Genomic DNA, 23,034 nt, shown 5'->3' with positions numbered 1-23,034 from the left:
TTCCTGCAATGCTGCTAAGAGCCCAGAGGTACCCCAGCATCAGGCTCCTTTCTTTGAATCATCTCACCAGTGCTGCTAACTGATCTCAGCACAAACTAGCTGATCTCAGGAGATTTTTTCCATCATGACAATACTTCAGCAGACCACATAGTGTTTAATCAAACTACGCTTATCATCTAAATATTTTAAGAAATCCACCTAAAGCTGTTCTCTACTGAAGCAAATGAAAATCTATTACGAACACTAAAAATTCTTGTGGTTTTTTACTAATAAGATCCTTGCACTAAGAATAATTTCTTCCCATCTCTCTCCTTCCCTCCTCCCACAAAATATTATGTGACTGTTAGCACACAAAAAAGCAAAGCATAAACAGGGGACACCCGTCTACAAATTACTTAAGGTAATCCATCAGGCTGTGGCACCAGCTTGGGTTTGGAACAAGCCAGCCAACCCCCACCCCACTGCAAGGGCAGCAAGGAGTCCAGCCTTATTTTTGCTAATGTGGGATGGTCCAAAGGAGTCAGACATTGCTGACGTGGTCCAGGGGTCCCTTTTAAGCACAGAGGGAGCGATGGTGTTCACCCAGTGGGTGTACAAACACCAACTGCAAAAACACACAGCTGTTGGCAGCTGGGCTCTGGGCGCTATACAATTGTCATTCCTGGGAAAAGGCAATTGGCCAGGTGGGGATACAGCTCAGGCTGCCAGGCACAGCACACTAGCACTTGCTGGGGTCCTCAGTGGGCAGTGAGGGCCCACTGCCAGCACACAGCAGGGGCCACATCAGCCCTGGGGCACTTGCAAAGATGAAGGAAAGCAAGACAAAGAAAAACCCAAGCCAAGAGCTGCAGTCAGAAATTTAAACCTCCACACTGAGCTCATCCACTCTGGAGATGGAGATGCAGATGAATAGAGATAGGAAGGGAGAGGGTCTTTTTAGAAAAACAAAAGTATTTTTCTAAAAATCAAGAGCTCCTGGGTAGCTGCTCTTGACTCTTACCCTAGGAGAATCAGACACAACAGCACTTCTCTGCAATAGATTAGTATCATTTTTTAAATGCAAGGCTGCTCCCTGTAGGACTGGAGAAGTCCTGCCTGCTGTTAGGAACATTTTAAAGCCCAGTCAGGCAGCAACTGGTGCTCTTCCAGTATCAGCAGCACACTGGTCCCACTGGCTGGGAGTTAAAAATCAGTTTATGAAAAAAGCAATAGATTGTTTTGCATCCTAAGAAAGCAGTAGCTGGATTTTCCCCTTGATAAACAAAGCAGCTGTTCTGCCGAACTCAGAGCTAGGACTATAAACAATTCTCCTACATGGAATGCTGATTATTTTTTTTCTAATTGCTGGCTTCAGAGTTTCATTCCATAATATGCAGCTATTTATATGAATTATACTAGTTACAGCAAAGATGATCATACTGCTTCAGAGTAATGGCACACCTGTTTCAAAGCAGGGACTGAGTACCCTGCAGACATGTCTCTGCTGCAGGGAAAAGGATCCATTGCACACATCCAGGCATATCAGGCCCATGTAGTTCCCTTTCAGCAAATCAGCATTTTCTATGCAGGACTGCTTGTAGAAGTTGGCTTGGGCACTTCATGTATTCATGCAGCTTCATGGGTCTATTTTGTAGCCAAGACCAAACTCTTCACTACTGCTGGCTTTGCACGAGGCTGGTTGCCTTTGCCCAACTCACCTCACTGAAAACAAGTTTAGTGACCTCTTCAGGAGCTCCTGGCTTCACCAACTCAATCTTCAGGTTTGACTTAGATAATTTAATTATTTCAATGCATAAGCTCAAGTATAAAGATAGTCTCCAAACTGTCTTGTCCAGAGGAACAGGCTCTATTTTATCTTGTTTCACTCCCACCTCAAGGCACCTTCACCTCCTGTACAGGCATCCTCAAGACAAGTGCAGAACACTTGAATTATATAGATCCTGCCATCTGTTCAGTAATGGATCTCAGATGCATCTGTGCTGAAGATTAGAGATAAAAATGGAGTATCACCTTCCCTCTTCTGAAATATTATCACATGTGCTACCATGGATAAACCTTCAGTTTTGTCACTGACATCCATTCAATCCCCTCAAAACATATTCTGCATAGTTGTGACATCAGCTCTCTAGGAAGAGGGCAAGAAGTGTTGGTCTAATGAAGAATATGAGCCAACAAAATCACACTCCTTAGCCAAAGAAACTAATACTTTAGAAACTGCCGTATGGAAATTCAGCTAATAATACTTTCTTGGACTGCCTTGGAAACAAGTGTCAAGGAAAAGAGCTCCTTAGTTAATTCATGAGGTCAGAAATTCAGAGACAGCCTAGACAAAATGCTAACCAGGATCAATACAGAGCAAGAAAAGCACAGAATGCTACAAAACTGAACTTCAGCAGTCTTCTAAATACTAACCCCAAATCTCTTTCTGAATCAAGTGGCTATGCTGATATCATCAGACTTGCCAGGCTGCTGAGAGAGTACCAAGTTCAAGAGAGAGGGTGCTCCATGCCTATTTTCTTCCTATGCATTAAAAAGAAGGTTTAAATTAACTCTTTCATCCTCCCAACCACAATTATAAAATAAATGTTCTGTAAGCAGCACTAAACCATGTTTCTCCTCCTTCTTCCAAGGTGTTTCAGACCCAAGTTCTCCATGTTGCTCAGACACTTGAGTCACACACATTTACTCATAACTGAATGACCCTTCCAGAGCTGGACTCCAGTGCTCCAGGAAGGCTGGGTTCAAGTATGCCTGCCCTTGTTGGATTTACAGCAGGTGAACAAACATGAATGTGAACCAGCTGCTTGTAAGTCCTATACCTCACACTGAGGTTCATGACTGCTTCAAAAGTCAGAACTCTGCCAACCTGGAGCTAATGCTTAACCTAAGAGATGCTGTCACATATGGCAGAGCACATTACAGCTGGTGAATGTCATTTGTTTCAATATTTTCCAAAGGCTTAGTCCTATTGTTTAGATAGTTTTATAAATAGCTATATGATATTCTGTATGTAGCATTTTAACCAAGTCAATTTTCTGAAGCCTCTTTATCGAGTAAGGAGAGCTGTGCCAGTTAATTATATAAAACTTTGCCTAAATAGTATTCACTAGCAAAGAACATCCACTTGAATACTTTTAATTTAAAAAACCAACCAACCCCTCCAAAAATCCACTGTTTTTTCCTGCTACTCCTGTTGCTGGAAGTCAGGAAAATAGCAAGAGACGTGCTGACACCTACAGGACACTTGTGTGTCTAGAAAAGTCCTACTACATCACTCACACTGTGGTACAGTTAAACAAGCAGATGGCTTCAGAGTACACAGCTACTCAATCAGAATTAATTTACAAATGACTGGAGTAATACTTCATACACTTTTTCAACACTTTAATACATCTTGTGAACATACAATCCAGGCCAATTCATGCTGATTTTTTGAAGCTCAGAAACCTCAAAAAATAAGCTATCAGAGTACTTTCCAATTCTGTTTATACTCCCTACTTCCCTGTCTGCTCACAGCCTTGGCACTTACCATTTTTGTGTCTAGATTATTTCCCTTTTTTTTTGGCAGGGGTGAGTAAGGAATGGTCCCTGAGCACAGGTAATTAAAAGATGTATTTCCATTTCTTTATTCTGTTAACAGCAAGCTCTATGACATAAGTCAGAAAGATGCTTCCCCCTTCTCCCAACACTTTTTCTAGACTATTATCCTTCTCCTCTCCTAGTCATTAGTTTCTTCTCATTTCCATTTTTCCCTAGCTGAATGTAATAATTTAATGTATCAAAGGTGTCACAAACTAATGCCTCCGTCAGTGTGATACTTTCAATTCACTTCTGTGCAATTCTGCACAATCAAGGACAAAGGAGTTTGCACAGAGGAGTCCTGTGCAGCCCTAAAGCCTGTGTAGCTGAGGGCAGAGACTCAGGTTGCGACAACCTGAGGCCATTGTGCCACCTCACTCAACTCTGTGTGTACCAGATGGAACCCTGAGCTCAGCACCTCACTGCAGCTCCACAAGGACTCCATGTTTCCAGGCCCAGCTCCATTCCTATACCCTGCCCAGCCCCAACCTGCCCTCACCAGGAGGACCATTTCCAAAAGATATCTTTCATACCAAGTAGCTCCTAAGAAAGCAATCTTGATTATCAAAGTAATCCAAAGCCATTTCCAAGAAGCGTTAAGAAGCTTGGCTTTGTTCCAGGGGACTGGGGGGAGGATTAACACTAGCTTCAAGTGCTGAACAATAAAACCAGATACATTTCTTTGTGGTGCAAAAGGAGCCTTGAGCTCTATCACGATGACAAAGTTAGAGACACGCATCAGGAGTTTTCCAGTGGAACAAATGGTGAAGAGGAAAAACATAGAAAAAGGTAGTTACATACACATTCTCAATAAATCCAGGCCAGAATAAAGGAAGGTTTAAGCACAAGGAGGAGGTTATTTGGTTTCTTTCAACATCTAGGTCTGTATTTCTTTTTTCATATTGACGCCAGATTCATTACAGTTATACTGCTAAAACGAATCCCCACCCTGCATGATCTTACATAAAGAATTTTGGTCTCATTTCTTTCAAGTTCCTAGTAAAAAACTGTCCATAGCCAAAGCAAACAGGTAAGACACCACATGCACAAGTGCCTTCAAATACCCAGCATCCAAAACTCCAGGTTTAGATTGTGGCTGGAGGAGATGCAGCATACACAATGCTCTTATCCTTCCTCTTCTCCTCACAGGTTAAGTACTTGGGATGGGAAAGACCACACTAGAAGAGAGGGCTTCCACTGATTAAACTGCATCTCTGCAGAACTGCTGGTGTACTGGGAAAAAGATACTTCAATGACATTTGGTGGGCTTGAGCACTACGGTGACAGAGAGACATTCTAGAGCTGTGCCCAAGAATAAAAGTACTGCATGAGAAGGATGCTGCACATGGTTTGACCTACACCACAGTTTATTTGTAAACATTTGTTACATGTGCCAATAATTTAACTGAACACAGACTTTGTACAATTCAATGTGTAATATTAACAATGTCACACTAGAGGAGCACAACTGTATTCAGTTACAGTTGTACTTAAAACTTCCAAAATACAAACTATTTGAAACACTGAAGAAAGTAAGAGAAAATTTGAGAACAATGAAGGAAAAGAAAAAAGTGCAATAAGTCATGATCAAAAAAACTGAAAACAAATGTAACACACTTCTTAGCTGGCTCCTGAACATCTTCAGGTATATCCATCTAGCTTCAGTACTACTTGGGTTGTGCCAGAGCATGAAGCCAAGCTGTCTTCTGCAAGTTAAAAATCTTGCTGAAACAGAAACTTAAAACAGCTTCACAATATGTAATGCACGTGATTTTCCCCACAGTCAATAAAACTACCTGAAGAAATTGATTTAATTTGTCTTTATTTGCAAAACAATATAAAATAGATTCTTTTGGTATGAAGATCTTTGAGACCTGTTGGGTGTTTACACTGTATTTAAAACAAAAGTCACATAGTTTGAAGCCTGTTGACCATCTCAAGCACTGGTGCTGTACTAGTGTCAGGAATTTCAATAGACTTCTTTGGTTGCAATTTATTCAGTAAACATCAGATATGCAGATTTGAATATTTAAGCTCCTAAACTAGTGTTGAAGCCCCTAAATTAGGGTGGCTTGAGTTCTAAGAAACTGCAACACATCTGGAATTCTCACCATTAACTGTAAGATTTATGGGTATTAACCAACTCTGAGGAACAGGCTACTTTTATTTAGAAACTTTACTTTAGACAACCTAATAACAAAGGATATCCTTCACTCAGCAACACTGAAGAATATGCAGTGAGAACAGTAAGTTTTCGTCTATTTTCAAACTTTTATACAACTTGCACTATCATCACTTTACATACTAGTATGGATAGTGCATGGCAAAATTCAATACAACATAGCAAACTAGCTCACCTACTGCAGCTCACAGTAGCACTTAAAGTAACATCTATAGCCCTGAAAGTGTAAGTCATCACCTCCTACTAAGTTCCTCCACAGTGCCAGGTACTGGCCTAATCTCCACATAACAGTTCTCACAGTAAAGGTTTTCTCAGCTATTTCTAGCAGATTGACATCCAATTCCTCTTTAATTTACTTTGGAGGAAATAAGGCAACTTAAAAACTGCTATGGAGAATATGCATGTCCAGTACAAAAAGTCACTGTAGTGTAAATGATCAACTTTATATGGATAATGTAACTGTGACATATGCAGAGTGCTACTAAGCTCAGCTGCTGCCGGTAAAATTCCAGAAAAAAACAGATGTAAGAAAGCAGCACTGAGCAAACTGAAGAACTATAGACTTTCAGTTTCTTACAGCACAAGTCCTACTCTTACACTTCAGGAATGCACGTGAAGCCAATGAAAAAGAATGGGATCTTCACAGTTGGAAATTAAGTCACTGCTTTATCCTATCATGGTACATTTGTCCTCTTCAAGCTTTTGACGTGTTTTTTTCATGCAGAACAGGACACAAACCCAAATGTTGCCATTTTTCTCCTTGCTGCTGTTCAGCACCATCTGTGCCACAGATCCTTGAGCTATTACGTGTAGCAGGATAGTAATGACAGGATGATAAAGTCTCACTTTTAGTTATGACTATTTAAAACAAGGCAGTTCTAGTAAAGAAGGGAGCTAGCAGAGAAGTCTTAACACACTGCATCGCTTGTTCTCCTCATGTGCTGAACGGGACAAACATTTTAAAGCTGGCAGTAAGTTGTTAATACCTAATATAAACAAAAGTAAAATCATGCTACATAAAGTCATCCCCTACAAATAAAGCCAGAACATTATTTAGATGAAACAGCTTACTGTTAATTTTTGTCATGATCAACAGCTAATAGTTCAAGGAACACAGATTCACTGAAGTTTCTGTCTTCACATCCTCTGCTGTTATCTTCCTTTGCTAATGACTGATGTGAAAAATCAAGACCTCTGTTCTTTCAAACATTAATCAACAGGACAGAATTAGTTATCTACCTTAAATTCAATTTATAACAACAGAAGTTTGCCCACAGGAATCATCACCAGCTTCAAATTACAGCAAAAGACTCCCAGTGGGATCAAATCTCAGACACTCCTGGTTTCACACCAAGAGGAGGATGAATCAATTATCATTAAGAACTCTGCGAACAGAGATAACCACCTCAAATCTTCCACAATTCCATACCTCCACCAAATACTGACAGGGGTGGAAGTGAACCACTCATCAGCAGTGGCCTTAGGTCATCAGCAGGACACTGAGTCTGCCCTAACTCAGCCTCCTCCTTCCATTGTACTGATTGGTCAAGGCCCCAGCATTAAGCTGAACTACAGAATTCAACAATCCTTAATGCCCCATATCATCATGATACTTTTATTTAATCAGTTGGTATCACTGAGCTTTCAGAGGAAGAATCAAATCTCTTACCTTTATACAGAAAGATTTTCAGTAATACAGTACAAAACTAAACAGAATTTATGTCTGAGTAACGAACATAGAAAACTACTATTGCAATTTTGTGGTGACAGCATAGAAATTTAACAATCATCAGAAAGCCTAGAAAGGGCATGTTTAGTTATAAAAGAAAGATTGTCTCAAGATAAAAATAGTGCTGACAGCTAAAAAGCTCTCTGTTGCAGCAAGATATGCAGTAATGAGTAACAAGTTCTAGACAGTTTAAGTACTTCCCCAATACTGCAACACAACACATTTTTGTAACACTACTTTTACATGGGTTATGCTTGCAGCAGCAGTACACTTCTTAGTGGTTGGCACTAGGAATTAACCGTAATAGGAGAAAGGCATTTAGTGATCAATGCACAAAACCTCTATTTGACTTGTTCCTTAGGTGTGGTTGAAAAAAACTGAGGAAGGGGCCCATCCATTCCATTCAGATAATACACCTTCCTTGAACATGAGATTCTTGGCAGGAAGAGGAACACCCATATCTGCAGAAATCGGCTGCAGAAGTGAACTTGAAGAACCAGCATCATGGAGCTGATCCAGCGTTGAAATACCTTCCTAAAAGCAAAAAGAAGAAAACCGTGTCTTCAAAGCAAAGAATATGACAGATTAATCTAATCTGCAAATACACTTTGAGTTTCTGAAGTGTGTTACTATAATCCAATAAATACCAAATAATTATGAAGTAAAAACAGAATAAACAAAATTAAATAAGCATACAGATGCCTCAGCTGCATCTGTGCATGCATAATTTGCCTTCCAACAAACCTCTAAGGAAAACTGGGACTTAAAACTGAAGACCTAGAAAAAATAAATGGAAATCTCTAAAATCTTCAGGACAGCTATCAGACTGCTATTTATCCTCTACCATGCTAAGATGGATACATGTATTTGGAGGCAATTACTTGACCATATGCTGAAGGTATTATTTCTCAGAAGTTTGGTTTTCTCATATTAAAACTCTCATCAGCACTTTTTTTTTCCCCCTTTCTACAGTCATCATGTAGAAAAGTGTATCTCAGAGATAACATCTAACACATTAGGACAGGAGTCACTTGAGACAGACAGTTGGTTTCAGGGCTTCAAACCTACTGGGAATCTCCAACATTCTCATCAAGAGACAGTTTCAGGATCACAGCGTCCATAACACTACCTGGTTAAATAACCTGCAAATTCATTATCTTATTGAAAACCCAGAGTTTTAGAGAAAAGTATCGTAAGACAGAGCAGCTAAGCAGATCCCATGTTACACATGCACATGGCTTGCTTCCATGCAGAATTAAGAGCAGGCTGCAGACCTGGCATTCCTCTTTGCTTACTACACAAGATCCCTATTTCCTACCTACACTCTTAAACAATCCTTCCAAGGTATGTCGTTTTATGTATTTATACTCATTGAACACTAAGGTCTAGAGGATCTTAGGACAAGTACAAAAATGAAATCCATGTTAATATATTTTTGTTTCTAAGGAAACACATTGACTTGAGAGGCAGATAAAATTAGCATCTCCCTGGTTAGCAGTAAATCTCTCCAACATATCCAAGCAGCCACCACATAACCAGCAGAGTAGGCTGTGTTACAGCAGGAGGAGTGAAGGACAACTCTGCTGAGCAAGTGTCCTAAAAAACAATGAAAATAATTACGCACCAGGAGCAACCACAGAGTTGATACAAGTATTAAGTGAGGCTAGAGAAGGGATAGAGAAGTACTTGCTTTGTCCTTCAAGTAGCACTTGAGTGCTTAATACTGGTACCATTTGAAGAAAAGACAAATAAAACAAACCACGGATGTTTCCATACACCCAAGAAAGGCAAGAGGGCAGAAAGGGATGACAGACCATACAGAATGATTAACATCTGGATTATTATTGCTTCTTACCTGGAATGAATGAACAAAATTAAGGACCTGAAGAGACAGCTTTCTACTGGAATGTAGGAGTTTTTGAAGGCTGGAAAAAACAAAAGAAAAGAAGCTATGGTCAAGGAACACAATTTTTCACTAGTAAAGTACCCATGTAGTAACTTGCTCACAAATAACTCCAGTAGTATCTAACATCATGTGACCAAGTTAAAAGCTTTCACACATAAAGCTTGATAATACGGTAATCACTGAAGAGGTGCTTGACTCATCTGCTCGAGTCTAGTCAGGTAAAAGCTATTTTCCACACTATTTATACTAAGTAAAATGAAACTATTGCAATTGAAAAATATTATTTTATGTAAGATACTAATATATTAGACTCATTCTTATATAGGACAGTCTGGTAACATGACTTTTATTAAATATATTAGTGACACACTGTTACAAGCAGGTCAACTACTGTAAGAACCTTAAGCTTATTTTCAAGCACCCTTACTTTTGATTTCCAGAATCATGCCTTAGGGGAAAAAAAAAAGCCACAAAAAATAATCCATAAAAACCCCCAATTCCCCACAAAACAAGAGAAACAAACCCCAAAACCCCATTGTTGAAAGAATAATCTTTCATAAAGAAAAGCTGCAGTAAAAAGCATTAGATAGCTGGATCATAAACTGTGACTAAACTTATCAAGTATGATACCAACAGTAAAGAAAATTTCTGTAAGAGCTAAATGCATTTTGCATCAAAGCATTACCAGCAAGCTTCCCTCCTCCACTACAGAACAATTAGGAGGAGGAAAAAAAGCCTGTGCTAGGCTAGGAAGGGAAAATGAGTAGGAAGGCACCCAAATTTACTTTTTTCCTGATCTGCTCATAGACAGTTTACAACAAAGAATTAATTTTTGCATTACAGAAACTATAAAAAAAGCCTAATCTTTATCTTACCACAACTAAGGACTACTTGTACTTATCTATGAGCCAAAAAACAACTCCCTTACACATCAGAATTACCTACTCTATAAACATAGCTCAGTTCTGCTTTATAGTCATGTAGTTGTAGGTATCTCTTCTTACAGAAGCTCCAGACATAATACACACTACCTGTTAAAGCTGCAGCCAATAAATTACAGCTCACCTTTCTTTTCTACATAATCCATGAGTAGCAATTTTTCTGCAGACTTTCTGATTCAACTCAGAGCTGAAAAGTGGAATGCCAAAGCATAATTCCAGGGGAACCCATTCCAGTTCAGTTGTGGGTACTACAGAAAAACAAGAGATAACTGAAGTGTTAGGGAAAAAAAGGCAAGAAAGCTCATTGGGGGGTCAACAGTCTTAGATCTGGATCCAGTAGACAGTTCATGCTTTTTGAAGACAGGTCATTTACTGAACTGCTCAAATATATAAGGGAATCTGAAGAGGAATTTAGCATTGGACTTGCTGCAGAGAATAATCAATGAATTCAGATCCCTAAAAACAAGGTAAATGTTTAATACAAGCCGTTTGTCATGTTTTTACCTTCAAGGCTTTGCTTGATTGCAGAATCCATTGAGGGTTCTTCTATTACCATCTCAAATGATTCTGTGCTCCCATTTACATCAGATCCTGATGCTAGTTCAGTCTCTCCTAAAGGCAAAGTAATTCTTACATAAACACAAACATGAATGTAAGTTTGGTTGCCTCTGCCCAAGGACTATAAAGCTATAAAACTGGAAGAAGGGATAGAGAGAAACATAGGGCCTGACTCATTTTGGGACTGAAGAGTTATTTAGGGATCCTCAACACTTATGAAAGATTAAGTTCTGGCATATAAAAATGACACAATTTGTTTGTAATATTTAAAAAAGTATTTTTTCCCTTCACTGACTGTTCTAGTTCAGCCATTTATCAATCTCTATTTGGTATTTCTGAGCTAGTCTCAAAGAAGAATTGGGAAGTAAGCCTACTGCCAATAGATTTACACTCAAAATGGGTTCCTATCTGTGTTGGATAGTATTTTGTAGAGTTATAAATCAAAGAATTTAAGCTTATGTTCACCTTTGCTCAAGTAACTGTATGTGAAATTAAGGGGACACAGACAAAAAAGACAATTATTGGTAACAAACCTCTTCCATCAGAAGCATCACTCAGCTTTCTGTTAGCACGTTGACTTGAAGGATTCAACATTGTGACATAGCCACAAAAATGCTGCAAGTCCACTTTGTTTCTCAGTATTTTTAAAGCCGTATGAATGCCCATGTTCACACGAGAGAAGGCTAAGGAGGAAACAAAACATACTCCAGCTTACAAGAGGTCTCCCCCATAACCATGTGGTTCCTCTCTAGGCCAGGTTAAGTTTTTTATTTGGATTTTTCCTGCTTGTAATGCTGCATCTTAGTGATCACATTGTTATATATGGGATAACAACAAGCATGACATGGTATTTTATAGTACAGTAATAGAGCAAATGAGAAAGAAAAATGCAAACAGAAGACAATCTCTCCCTCCTACATAGAGATATTCAGACAGCAGAAATGGCAAGGTTCAGCTAGGAATTGGGTGTCCAGCTCTTTCAGTGCCAGAGTCTTTTATGGCAAATTCAATGCAAGATATATGCTTCACATCTGAAATTCTGAAGAATTAGAATACAGCATTAGAGCTTAACAACAGATTTTAACACTGAGCTGTTCATGTCAGGACTTGAGAGATTCGAACTTCAGGGTTTCTTCCACTGATACTAAATGAAAAACCAGACATGTCAGAGAGTACAAACATAAAAGTAACAAATTTTGAACCTAGTAAAAACTAAATGAGGAAGTTAATTTTATTTCTAATTGTGCCAGACTTTTCTAAGTGGTAGCTTAAAAAATTTTAGATTTTGTATCTGGAAATTCACACTTTTATGGCAGCTCTCACTTGGAGAGGTTATGGCCTCAACTTTGCAAAGCTTCTGTCCTACTCATCAAGGAGTTTTGGGAAGATGTTAATTCCTGCCTTTCAAAATCAGTTGAGCTAGGCAGACTTTGAAGGCATAGATTTTGCTAGCAAAACTTTTCCTGGGGAAGAAACCTCCTGGTAGTAGGTTCCTGGTGCTAATAATCAAGGTTTGTTCAGTTATGTTTTCACCTAACAGTCAAGAAATGCTCAATGTAATATATGGAAGAATTATTTATGCAGTTAATAAATATGCTAGTTAATAAGTAAGTAGGCACAAAGAAAGATTTAGAGGTATTTGTGGAAGTTACTTCTTTACATCTGTGTTAGGAGGGAAGAGAGGCCAGAAAACAGATTCTAATTAGGTCAGAGAAGATACAAAGGGGAAGGTGATACCTCTAAGCTCAGAACAGACTTGTCAACCATTTAAAACTTACCATTTTCTCATATGACTCATAAGATCAACAAAATTTGTTTTAAAAGGATTATTACAACCTTACTGCACAAGGTGATGTGCAATAGATGTGTAATGTAATGTAGAAATTACACAGAAGATGATCAGTTACCTCCCTGTTGCTCAGCTTCATCAAAAGGGAAAGGTATGTGCATTGTTTCTCCCATTCCATGCATGCCATGCCCCTGAACATCAAGAAATTAAATTAGGAACAGAAAAAATACTCATCAGCTTAGCTCAGTCTCACTTGTGCTCCCTTTTAAGGAGTACCAGCCAAGTTGATGAAACAAACAAATGGAGGTATTTATGCATTAAAGGTCTTCCTTAGCAGAAACAACTGAAGTACCCCACCTATCCCCTTAAAATGCATGTGGTAAACGCAGTGAGGCTAAGTTTCACTGAAGAGGAGCAATTTTTCTCTCCAATTACTGGCTACAAAAGTATTTTCTAAAGGCTGAGCACTTCTGGAGCAAAAGGGAGCTTCCACCCCTGCATACAGAACATTTTTCAGCAGTCACAGGCTGCTTATAAGTTGGCCTTTGAGACTGTGCAATTTTATGTTTGTAACAATATTAAAACATCTGTTTATTTAAATGATTAATTCAAAGACTATTTCAGCTGAACCAAAGAAATTGTCGAGGAAGCCATTTTACTTCTCCCAAATAGAAAAGTTCAACCTATTCTGCTGTTTATGATAAACAGCATGTTTTGTTCATACTTTACTGTAAGAGCCTAAATACCAAGCAGTCTGAAAAGGCGCATTTCTTCAGTAACAGTTCATAATACCGGTTGGTTACCTTGTGTCACTGCTGTCTAAAAAGCTTGTGGGCCCCTTGCTTTCATTCCAGTTTACTATCTCCCCTACTTTAGCTACCAAAACTTGTTATGCTTGCCCACAAAACAGTAACACATACATAATGTGAATTCTGTCCAAAACCCGTGTCTTAACCACCACTGAATCACAGCAGCACTGCCCACAGAAGTTAAACATATTTTTCAGCTCTTGGCAAAAGTGCAGCTCTTCTACATTGTTAATAGCCTCTACCATGTAACAGCTTAACTCAAAAAATTATGCAGGTTTTCATCATTTATACAGAGCACTCTGTACCTGAATTAGAACAGCAGAATGTGTTAAAGCATCATTCAACATTGTGAGCACATTTGAAGTAGGAACTACTCCTGGGTCATGACCCCAAGATGTTATTAGTAAGCGATCATAACCCTGGAAGAGAGAAATTCAAAGTGTTTATTGTAGTAATGAATTATCTAAGCACATTAAGTGAAATACAAGAGTTAAGCATCAGTATATTGTTACAACTAGGAAGTTACCATAGGTAACATACAGCTCTACAGTCTTGTACTTGGAACCAAGGATCACTCATGTTTGTACTCCTGGTAAAGACAGAAGTTTGCCAACCTCAAAGTTAAGATGCTATTCTGGACAGGAAGTATCTGCCACCAAGTCCTGTAGAGCTACATGGCCATTGCAGCAGCCTTCTAGCAAACCGGAGATGAATATAATCCCACATAAATTTCAAGGAAAATATAAGATGGATAAACTAACACTCCCAGCAATGAACAAAGATAAATCAACCCCTAAAACACCTATCAAGGGCAGGGTGGGAAACAGGAAGACAAAACCACTAATTAATTTCCTAGTGTCTCAGTTTTCAAGATTCAATTCCACTGCATCTCCATAAGATTTCTAGAAACCTCTTGACAGTTCCCTAAGAAAATGACATTACAAAACAGCAGCAGGAGAGAGCACTCATATTCCCACAGAGGAAAAAAGTCCAGACTGGGAGATCATTTAGTTCAAGAAAATCTGTCCTATCAGCACATTGAGATTCATGCAATACTGAAGTTTTCCAAGGCTACCACACTGAATGCTTTTTTACTAATAAAAGTGCACAATCCATACATGTACTGGTGGTTTAAACTAATGACAGACTAGGGTTTGAAGCAAAGTCATCACCAATATCCTTACAAAATGCCTTCTGCTCTAGAAGACTTGATTCACTTAATCCTATGTGATCTTACAGTAAATCTTAGAAATGGAGGTATGTACAAAATTTTTGAAATCATAAAGGGAAGGGACACATGAAAGGTTTGAGGAATGGAATCTACAAATCCTAGTGCTAGAGAGGACTGCTGATGTAGGTACACCAAAGAATGCAGTCCCTCTCTGAATATCTCAATACCTTTCTAATATATTTAGCTCCTCAAGAATCTACAAGATGAAAAAAATGAGATGAAAACTGTAGAGGCCTCTCTGCAATTATAAACTTGAACAATACTATTTTGTAAATTCCACTGTAAGCAGCAAAACCCAAACACTGCTAAATGCCCATGGCATTTCAAATCAAAGTCAATGGATGCAAAGGTTTTCTGGTTTGGGCAAGTTTAGAAGTTGTCATGGCCAGTTCCACCTACATTTGTCTACTATACAGAATATCCAGCAGTGTTCCTTTGTGGTACATTTGTCTTTATTAGCATCTCAGAGACAGAATGGCAGAAGGCAGCATCTGAAATTTTTCAGGCAGAAGTTGATCACCTGTGCTGTTTTCTGGGACTCCTTGCCAAAGCACTGTATGGACACTAAAAAGTTAGGTGGATTCAAGGCTGGAAGGAATTGAGGAAATCAGCTCATCAGTGCAGAACCAAGAATTTGAGTCACAATCTCTGTGTACAGAGAATCACATGCAGCTCAGGGAGTTCCAAACCAGAACATGCAGGAGAGTGGAAAGGTCTTACAAGGACGTATTACTTAATGTGCTGCTACCCCCTGCTTCCAGACACTGCTACAAGCCAGCCTACGGGGCCAGGAAGACCTTTTTTCCAACCTAATGCAACTTCTATTAAATTATTCCATCACTTAAATTGCAGGGAGAATTACAGCCAATAACTCCAAAGTCTCCAGCATAGATTTGGACAAACTGGAAGTGATCATGATAGCTATCTTCTAAACAGGCAGAATTATGTGTAGAAGTGACGTTTCTTGCACAATACTAAAAAAAAAGCACAATATACTAGGTCTCCATCTTTTCACACTGCTCTTCTACATCTTTGTAGCACTCTCTGTGGATGGGCTAACAAACCTCAATTCTTAAGACTGCATACCACATTTTACACCGGACTTGAAAGGGGTGGCATTAAATATACTGGAGTCTCATTCTGACAGAGACATATATAGCATTCCTTTTTCACGACCTTGAAAGAAAACAAACCAAGATGCTACATAAAACTAGCTTCTAGAAAAGGAACATCATCTACAATGAATTGTACCTCTGACTTCAACCGTTATCGCTTTGAAACACTTGGAGAAGAAGGGAGAATAAATCCATGCGCAGACTACCTGAAAAACATCTGGAAGTTTTCGAAGACGTGTTCCTTTAGAGAGCAACAGGGAGGGTGGTCCTTGTCCAGTTATATGGTATATATACAGTTTGAACCAAACTGAACTGACTTCTGGTATTGCAGGCCCAATATGCTGAAGAGAGATTATTCAAGAAATTAGAAATAACTTCATATTGCAACCATCATACATACAGATTTAATTTAAGAAGCAACAGTTTTAAAGAAATAGAAATCCAGTTTTTCAGCACTGAAGTACAAATGTATTACTCTCTACTGACTATATTCTAGGTACTTAGTCCAGTGATACAAGACTCTTCACAGAAAGGTGACAGTATTTTCTATTAATCCAAATTCAAGAACTAAAATGTCTGTCACTGACACTAATTTGAACAGAAAAACTGTTAATAAGTTAAACAAACTTAATTTACTAAATATTCACGTTTCCTCAACTTAACATTTTTTATTAGATTAATTACAGTGATATTCTACACGCTAATAATTTGGCCACTTTAAAAGAGACCTCTAACAAATGTATCCAAAAAAGCTATTAGGAAGGGGGAGGGAGGGACAAATCCCTCAGCATTTTTTCACCTGGGGTGTACAGCTGCTAATAGGTCGAATTTCATTGGTGAGCGGTGCCATGGAAACCAGCAGAGTGTAATTTTTGTTGAGAACTCTGCTGCAGGTAGCTGGATCCAAACCGAGCAAACTCTCACATCGTAACAAGTCCAAGGGGAACCCTATGTTCAAAATACAAGATTCTTAAATTATCACTTAAAATGGAACATACAAACACAAACCATGATTTTAGATTTTCCATTCTCTGCTAAGCCATTAGTGCAGTATTTTCCACAATGAAGTTTTAAACAATTGGGGTGAATTTTAATAAATCGGCACAAAATTTTAGCAATTCTAGGCATACAGGGTTGTCTGAGACTGAACTAGTTTCTCACCAACTAACTGAACCCAGGAAATAAACACAGAGGTACTGAGGAAGTTACCCAAGTTAAAAAAAAAAACCACCACTAAAAAATTATCCCCATTAGAAGAATATACATTCATTTTCATGGCTTGAAAAATATTTCTTTGACAGAACAGCTGTGAATTACTCCTCTGAAAAAACTACTCCTCTATATGGCTTTCAGAGGCATGTGATTTGAAACAATCTCTTTCTCAAGTTCAGCTTGTCTTGCCTTCATTACGCTTTAATCTCTTGCTCTGGATCTTAAGTGCAAGCCTTGTTAACCAAATCCGTCATTCAACAAGCAAACCCAATAACACAGTCTCAAAGGATGATGAAAAATATTCCAAAATATTTTTAAGCAAGTAGGATACTGACTGCTTTCTACAAAAGCAGCAAGGGCAGAAAGCTGAGTCTATGGCAGATAAATAAACCAACTAAGAAGGATTTCTGAAAGTGCTCACAGTACCATTATTTGGCTGATCAGGCTGCACAGCTTGTGACCCCAGGTCTTTGTTATGCCGCAGAAACAGGATCGTGTTTCTTAGTGTGAGGGCGTGATCAAAGTATCGTTGTGCTTCCCCTTCCCCTGTGCTTTGAACCTAAACAAGAAACAAAATAAATGCATACAAGTGGCAGGTTGTTTACATAAGCATTAATTACACTAAAGGAAAGATGAACAAATTAGAATTCTAAAGCTTTGTAATTGAGTAATAACCCTGCAGCTTATATCCAAAGGTGATCTACAGCAACTATTAAATGAAAAGCAGGTCTTGGCCATGCTAGTGGAACAGTCAAAAAGTACACAAAGACAATATCTATATATCAGAACCATGATTCAGTCTTTAGGTAAAAGGATTGAAGTGTCCAGTCATCCTGACTGGTATGAAATGATACAGCAATTGACAGCACTGCTCCTACATAATTCTACAGTTGTCCTTCTAGATTTATCTTTGAAGGTGGAGTTGGACCCTTTAACACTTCAAGTGCTGAAAAAGCATTTTGCCCAACATGTAACAACTTACCTTTTCCAGCTCCACCAAGAAGCTGTCAAGACTCTCATCTGACAGTTTCCCAACTTCAAACATTGTGACTGCATGACTTTTCAAGTTCTGGAACAACAGAACAAAACTGTCTTCTTTGAGAAGAGAATGGGCAAGTAAAAGTTATATTAAGCAAACTACTTAAAAATAATAGAGATTTTTTTAATATTTATTTTTTAAATAAAGCTGTATTATATTGATGTCAGAGTAATTTAAAGCTCTACATATTTATTCTTGGCATAATACATCAAACAATTTGGACATACTGGTGAGAGATTCCCCATCATTAGAAAGGCTGTAAGGGTAGAATCAAACAGGAAGGCAATGCGCTTTGTGTGTCCACTGGACAGGTTCAGGCTGCTCACGCTGGCTGTTTCAGCTAATAGAAAACAAAAAGGAAGTAGATGATCACATCTGTTTCATTTAAAAACAGTATCATCAAGTTTAATTAAATCTAATAACAAAGAAAAAAATACGTTAGTTATCACCATACCAAGTAAAACAAAATTCCCTCCTTACTATTAAACTACTGATTAACTTAATTCAGAAGCTGGTATCTTTGCATCAATTTATATCCACAATACAGATCAGTCTCAGTCTCACCTTCAGAAAAAAGCTATTTAGCTAAAGACTATTAAACCAAGAAGTAGATACCACCTCCCCCACTGAATAGTCCATATGACAAAAGGATCTATATAGTCTGTGTTTAACTTATTTCTAGACCTCTTTACAGCCTGTGCCACTCTATAAACATAAAAATAATTGATCCTAATGTATTAAAATTTACTATTAGTGCTAACCTGGATCATCTTGACTGTTGGTATCTGTATCTGTGGCTGATGACCCAGCTTCCTGTATAGGACTTCTGTTTTCCCCACTGTCCCAGGAAAGCAGCATCTTCTGAGGATCCAAAGTACTCCTATCAATGTGAATTAAAATCCACATCTATTGGTCACTGCAGCACCAGAGAAGTATCTCTGCCTTCCAGTGCTAGTAGTCCATGCACAGGCATACCCAACACATGCCTTTCAGTATGTCTAAGCCCTAAATCAGCCAAGCTTAATAACCCTCAGGGTCCTGCTTTAGCTTCAGCAGAAAGGTTTATTGGAGGGTTGAAAATATCAGATTGTGAAAAGACCTGAAAAATCAAACCACCATAATTGAAGAATCCAATGGAAAAAATCTAATCCACTTTGTTCTCACAGTCTGAAGAAGCATTAAAGAAAACAGGCATAGCAGTAAATTTTAAATGGCTTAGCAGATATTGAACTAAAAGCACCTGACAATTCTTAACTAATCCAATTTGGCATTTCAGCTTGGAGAACTCTTTGTTGACTGGTATTATCTGCCCTTTCCTGGGAGTGGTATCGATGCACAGGTATGTGAGAATGTCACTGACAGAATTGCAATGGTTCCTTACACCAAACAAGCGATCTTTATGCACATATTCACTGCCAGCAGTGCCAAGAGCCACAGCCTCTCTAATAGCACACTGACAGCTGTTATTTCTAGCCCCAGGAGTGTAAAACAAATGCACATTCATCTGCTGAAAAAGTAAGCAACTAGGTACCCAAAGGTGAAAAAGCCAGCACTAAGTAACAGCACCAAATGGAGTACTCTGAATTTACAGTCTGAATTACCATTCCTCATCCTCAGATTAACATGCGGATCAAGCGTTCTTGTCATTATACGCATTAGAAAGCCAAATGAGATTTGTTATTGCAGAAGTCAAAGAAAGCAACCAATAGCTTTAAAATCAGATGTTGGTTCTAAGTTTTCCCTTCAATGAGAAAAATAAGCCTAAGAAAGAGTAAAGACACTTACTTCAGTCTGTTTACCGAAGGAACATTCTTCCACGATGGATGAAGATTATCCAGGTTTATTACTTGGCCTTTCTTATGAGCAAAGCCTAACCGACAATACATGGACACAGCATTCTGCAGGAACATACATACAGAGTAAGGAACTGCTGTATGAAACCAAGGTTGCAAGACAGTGAACTTTCTGTATCCAGTTAAACAAATGCATTGCATACACATACCTTTACTAAAGATAAGTCAATCTCTAACACATTTGCCAGCTAATAAAAAAAAAAAAAAAGATGAGATGAGTCAGCAATACAGTATTAACAGGGCACGTAATTCACTTTTTGGTGGGCTTTGGCACCTTTTTGTTGGTCTTACATCTAAACCCAGCCTGTACTATTAGAAGAAATTTTGTCTGCATCAAATACGATGAAAAAAGAGCACAAAACCTCATAATTGTCCCACTTGAAAGCATGCAAAAGAAATATGAGGCTATCTTCAACTTTGTAATTTCTAGGCTAACCATGTATGTATCGTTTTAGGTTAGTCACGTATGTCACAAGACACACGAAGAGAGAAACAAATCCTGGATACATTTAATGGGTATTTTTCAGATATTTATTCACCAAGTTTTGAGAAGACCTTATGAAAACATATTTCTCAAACTATGCTTACGCAAAAGCTACATTCCTACTTTAAGCCAACACCCTGTGTGCTTTCACTGCAAAAGAAAAAAATTACTTGAACTTTTTTATTTCACATTAGCAAAACAGACTTTGTTCCAGTTCTAACTCATACAAAAGCCTACTTTAGCCACCTCTGTGTAAATTCATTCCAGCTAATGGAATTGTTTCACTGAACTGAAGGTACTCCTTCAAGCTTATAAAAGCTACAGGTTGGATCTTAAGCCTGGCAATATGTCTAAATAAAATCACTGTATATCAATCAGAATCCTTAAGTGTTTTTAGCAGTGTGCTTTGGGCCATTTTCAAGTATTTCTATCGTCCTGACACAGGGTAAGTTTTACTTACCTCTGCCACATTAGTATGTTCATCTATTGAAACAAATATCTTGTACAGGAGTGTTTCAAAGTAATCACCTTGCACTCTGTTCATCACAAAACCTTCCAGTGGTGGCACTGAAATAAGAATCACTTTCAAAATTACAATTTGGTAACTTATTTATTGAACTGAAACTGTACTAAAACAGAGAAATGAGTTTACACTTCAGTTTTCATGGTACCTGCAATTTTGAGGATTTCCCAGGCACAAAGAATAAAAACCTGAAGATAGTATGAGGTATTAAAAATTCCTCCATGCCTTAAGAAAGTAATGCCTGTCAATATGTTTTCTTATAGACACTAAAGTCACTCTAACTGGCATCAAAGCCTTGCACTCTCCAGCTCATCAACTACAGATAATTTCCAGTGTCCAGCCAATAAAATGATTTTGTAATGTGGATGGAGACTAAATCACTACTGTGATTGGAGTAGGACACAAAAAACCCCACACCACCAACATACTCCAGAACTGAGACTTCCAAAGCAATTATCTAAGCAGTAAGTCTCCTGTATTTAGAAGACTTTCACTTAAATGATCTCTATACAGCAATGCCAGGTACTTTTGCATGACCATGTTCCGAACAATGTATGCCTTTGCAGATTATAGTGAATTCAGAAACCCCTGAGAGCTATCACGGCATAACAAGCTGTTCAAAGGGCAGCCCACATGCTGTGCTAGTTTAAGCTCCTACACAGTCCCCAGACACAATCCATGACTAATTGAGATGACAATACCCATGAAGAATAGAACTGGTATCTATTAAAACCTTACATCTGTCTGGAAAGAAGTCAAAAACCCATGTATGTTTGGTAAGCTAGCTACAATTCTCCATGCTATTCTTCCTTTTCATTACAAACTTCTGGGAAGGTACTTATTAATTCATGCCATGACTCTCATAAAAGAATCTCATCTTACCTAAATATATGTTCAATATAACCTAAGAATTCAAGTTGAAATAAATTCTATACACAATAAAAACAATGTTTTAATAGGGTTGAAAACATTTAGTCAGGAAAAAGTTTCACAACTCAAGTGTTTTGTTTGAGGACACACATGGACACAGACAAGCAGCTTCCAAGACAGAGAATTACATGAAACAATTGAAAGGACACCTGAAAGGAAACTGAGTAAACATAGGTATAATAACATTAAATATTTACTCACCTGCTATACAGCTGTCATCAGATATTGGTACATCAAGGTAAATAAATCCTTTGTTATACAAACCTTTATAAATAAAAGGACACCATTTTAGGAAAAAAAAAAAAAAAGCATTTTCCAAAGTACTGAAGATAGAGAGCAGACTTCCCCATCAGCCAATTCAGATTTTAAAGTAATTTTTTCTAATAGCCTCCCCAGTAGGATACTCCTTTGCAATGCACAGGTCAATAAACCACACCTAATACCAACCAGGTGTTACCCTAAACCAGAGTTCCTCACTCATAGCCTGATGCAGCATGCTTGGAACTCTACAAGTACTTCCAGGACAGCACAGCAAAATGACCACAAATCAAAGCAACTCCATTTAAAAAAAATGAGCACATCTTTTCCTAAATGTTAACGTAGTTTTCACCATCATCACTGTACTGTCAAGAAGCGTGGTTTTTATCCTGAATTGGCTTTGTCAGCTGAGGATGCTGGCTACATTTGGCTACTCGGGCCAGAACTCACCCACTTGGTAGCAAGGATACAAACTAAAACACAGTTCTGGTGGTCTCACACATTCTTGCCACACATCCTCACAGAAAGTGTTTATACAACTGCAAAAGTAAATTCTGGTGCATTTCAGCACCACGCATTAGCAAAGCTGCAGCAGATACAGACAGACACTGCATACAACAAGGACAACAATATGGTAAACATTTAAACTGCACTTTCCCCGGCTTGAAACTGATTTGAGCACTAACCATCTCAACTCAACTGCAGACAGAAAAGATAAATCAGTAAGAAGATTTTAAGAAATGGAAAAAAGATTACAGTATGGTTATCTTTAGAGTCTGAGGTTTGTAACAGGGATCATATAATGTTCTGAGCTGGAAGGGACTCATCACGACCATGGAGTCCAACTCCTGGCTCTGCACAGCACACCCCAAGAATCACGCCATGTGCCTGAAAGC

General features: G+C 38.4%; 1 protein-coding gene across 2 annotated transcripts in view; it reads right to left on the bottom strand.

The window, feature by feature from the left end:
• Window positions 1-4,925: 4,925 nt before the first annotated feature.
• FAM91A1 (family with sequence similarity 91 member A1) overlaps window positions 4,926-23,034 on the bottom strand; it is a 28,233-nt gene continuing 10,124 nt past the window's right edge. For both annotated transcript variants that reach the window (XM_032132808.1, XM_032132819.1), the window contains exons 8-24: window positions 22,082-22,144; window positions 20,888-20,994; window positions 20,093-20,131; window positions 19,876-19,988; window positions 18,852-18,970; window positions 18,318-18,430; window positions 18,034-18,120; window positions 17,478-17,610; window positions 16,639-16,787; window positions 16,046-16,180; window positions 13,799-13,912; window positions 12,803-12,875; window positions 11,429-11,578; window positions 10,842-10,949; window positions 10,462-10,585; window positions 9,346-9,415; window positions 4,926-8,024 (exon numbers count right to left, since the gene is read on the bottom strand). In XM_032132808.1, the coding sequence (XP_031988699.1) occupies window positions 7,848-8,024; window positions 9,346-9,415; window positions 10,462-10,585; window positions 10,842-10,949; window positions 11,429-11,578; window positions 12,803-12,875; window positions 13,799-13,912; window positions 16,046-16,180; window positions 16,639-16,787; window positions 17,478-17,610; window positions 18,034-18,120; window positions 18,318-18,430; window positions 18,852-18,970; window positions 19,876-19,988; window positions 20,093-20,131; window positions 20,888-20,994; window positions 22,082-22,144 (1,874 nt within the window). In that variant the 3' untranslated portion in view covers window positions 4,926-7,847. The remainder of the gene's footprint in view (window positions 8,025-9,345; window positions 9,416-10,461; window positions 10,586-10,841; window positions 10,950-11,428; window positions 11,579-12,802; window positions 12,876-13,798; window positions 13,913-16,045; window positions 16,181-16,638; window positions 16,788-17,477; window positions 17,611-18,033; window positions 18,121-18,317; window positions 18,431-18,851; window positions 18,971-19,875; window positions 19,989-20,092; window positions 20,132-20,887; window positions 20,995-22,081; window positions 22,145-23,034) is intronic.

This window comes from Corvus moneduloides, chromosome 1 (genome assembly GCF_009650955.1).
Source record: "Corvus moneduloides isolate bCorMon1 chromosome 1, bCorMon1.pri, whole genome shotgun sequence".
Taxonomy (NCBI): Eukaryota; Metazoa; Chordata; class Aves; order Passeriformes; family Corvidae; genus Corvus; species Corvus moneduloides.
The sequence above is the reverse complement of the archived record's forward strand: the minus strand, read 5'-3'. Positions and strand labels throughout refer to the sequence as shown.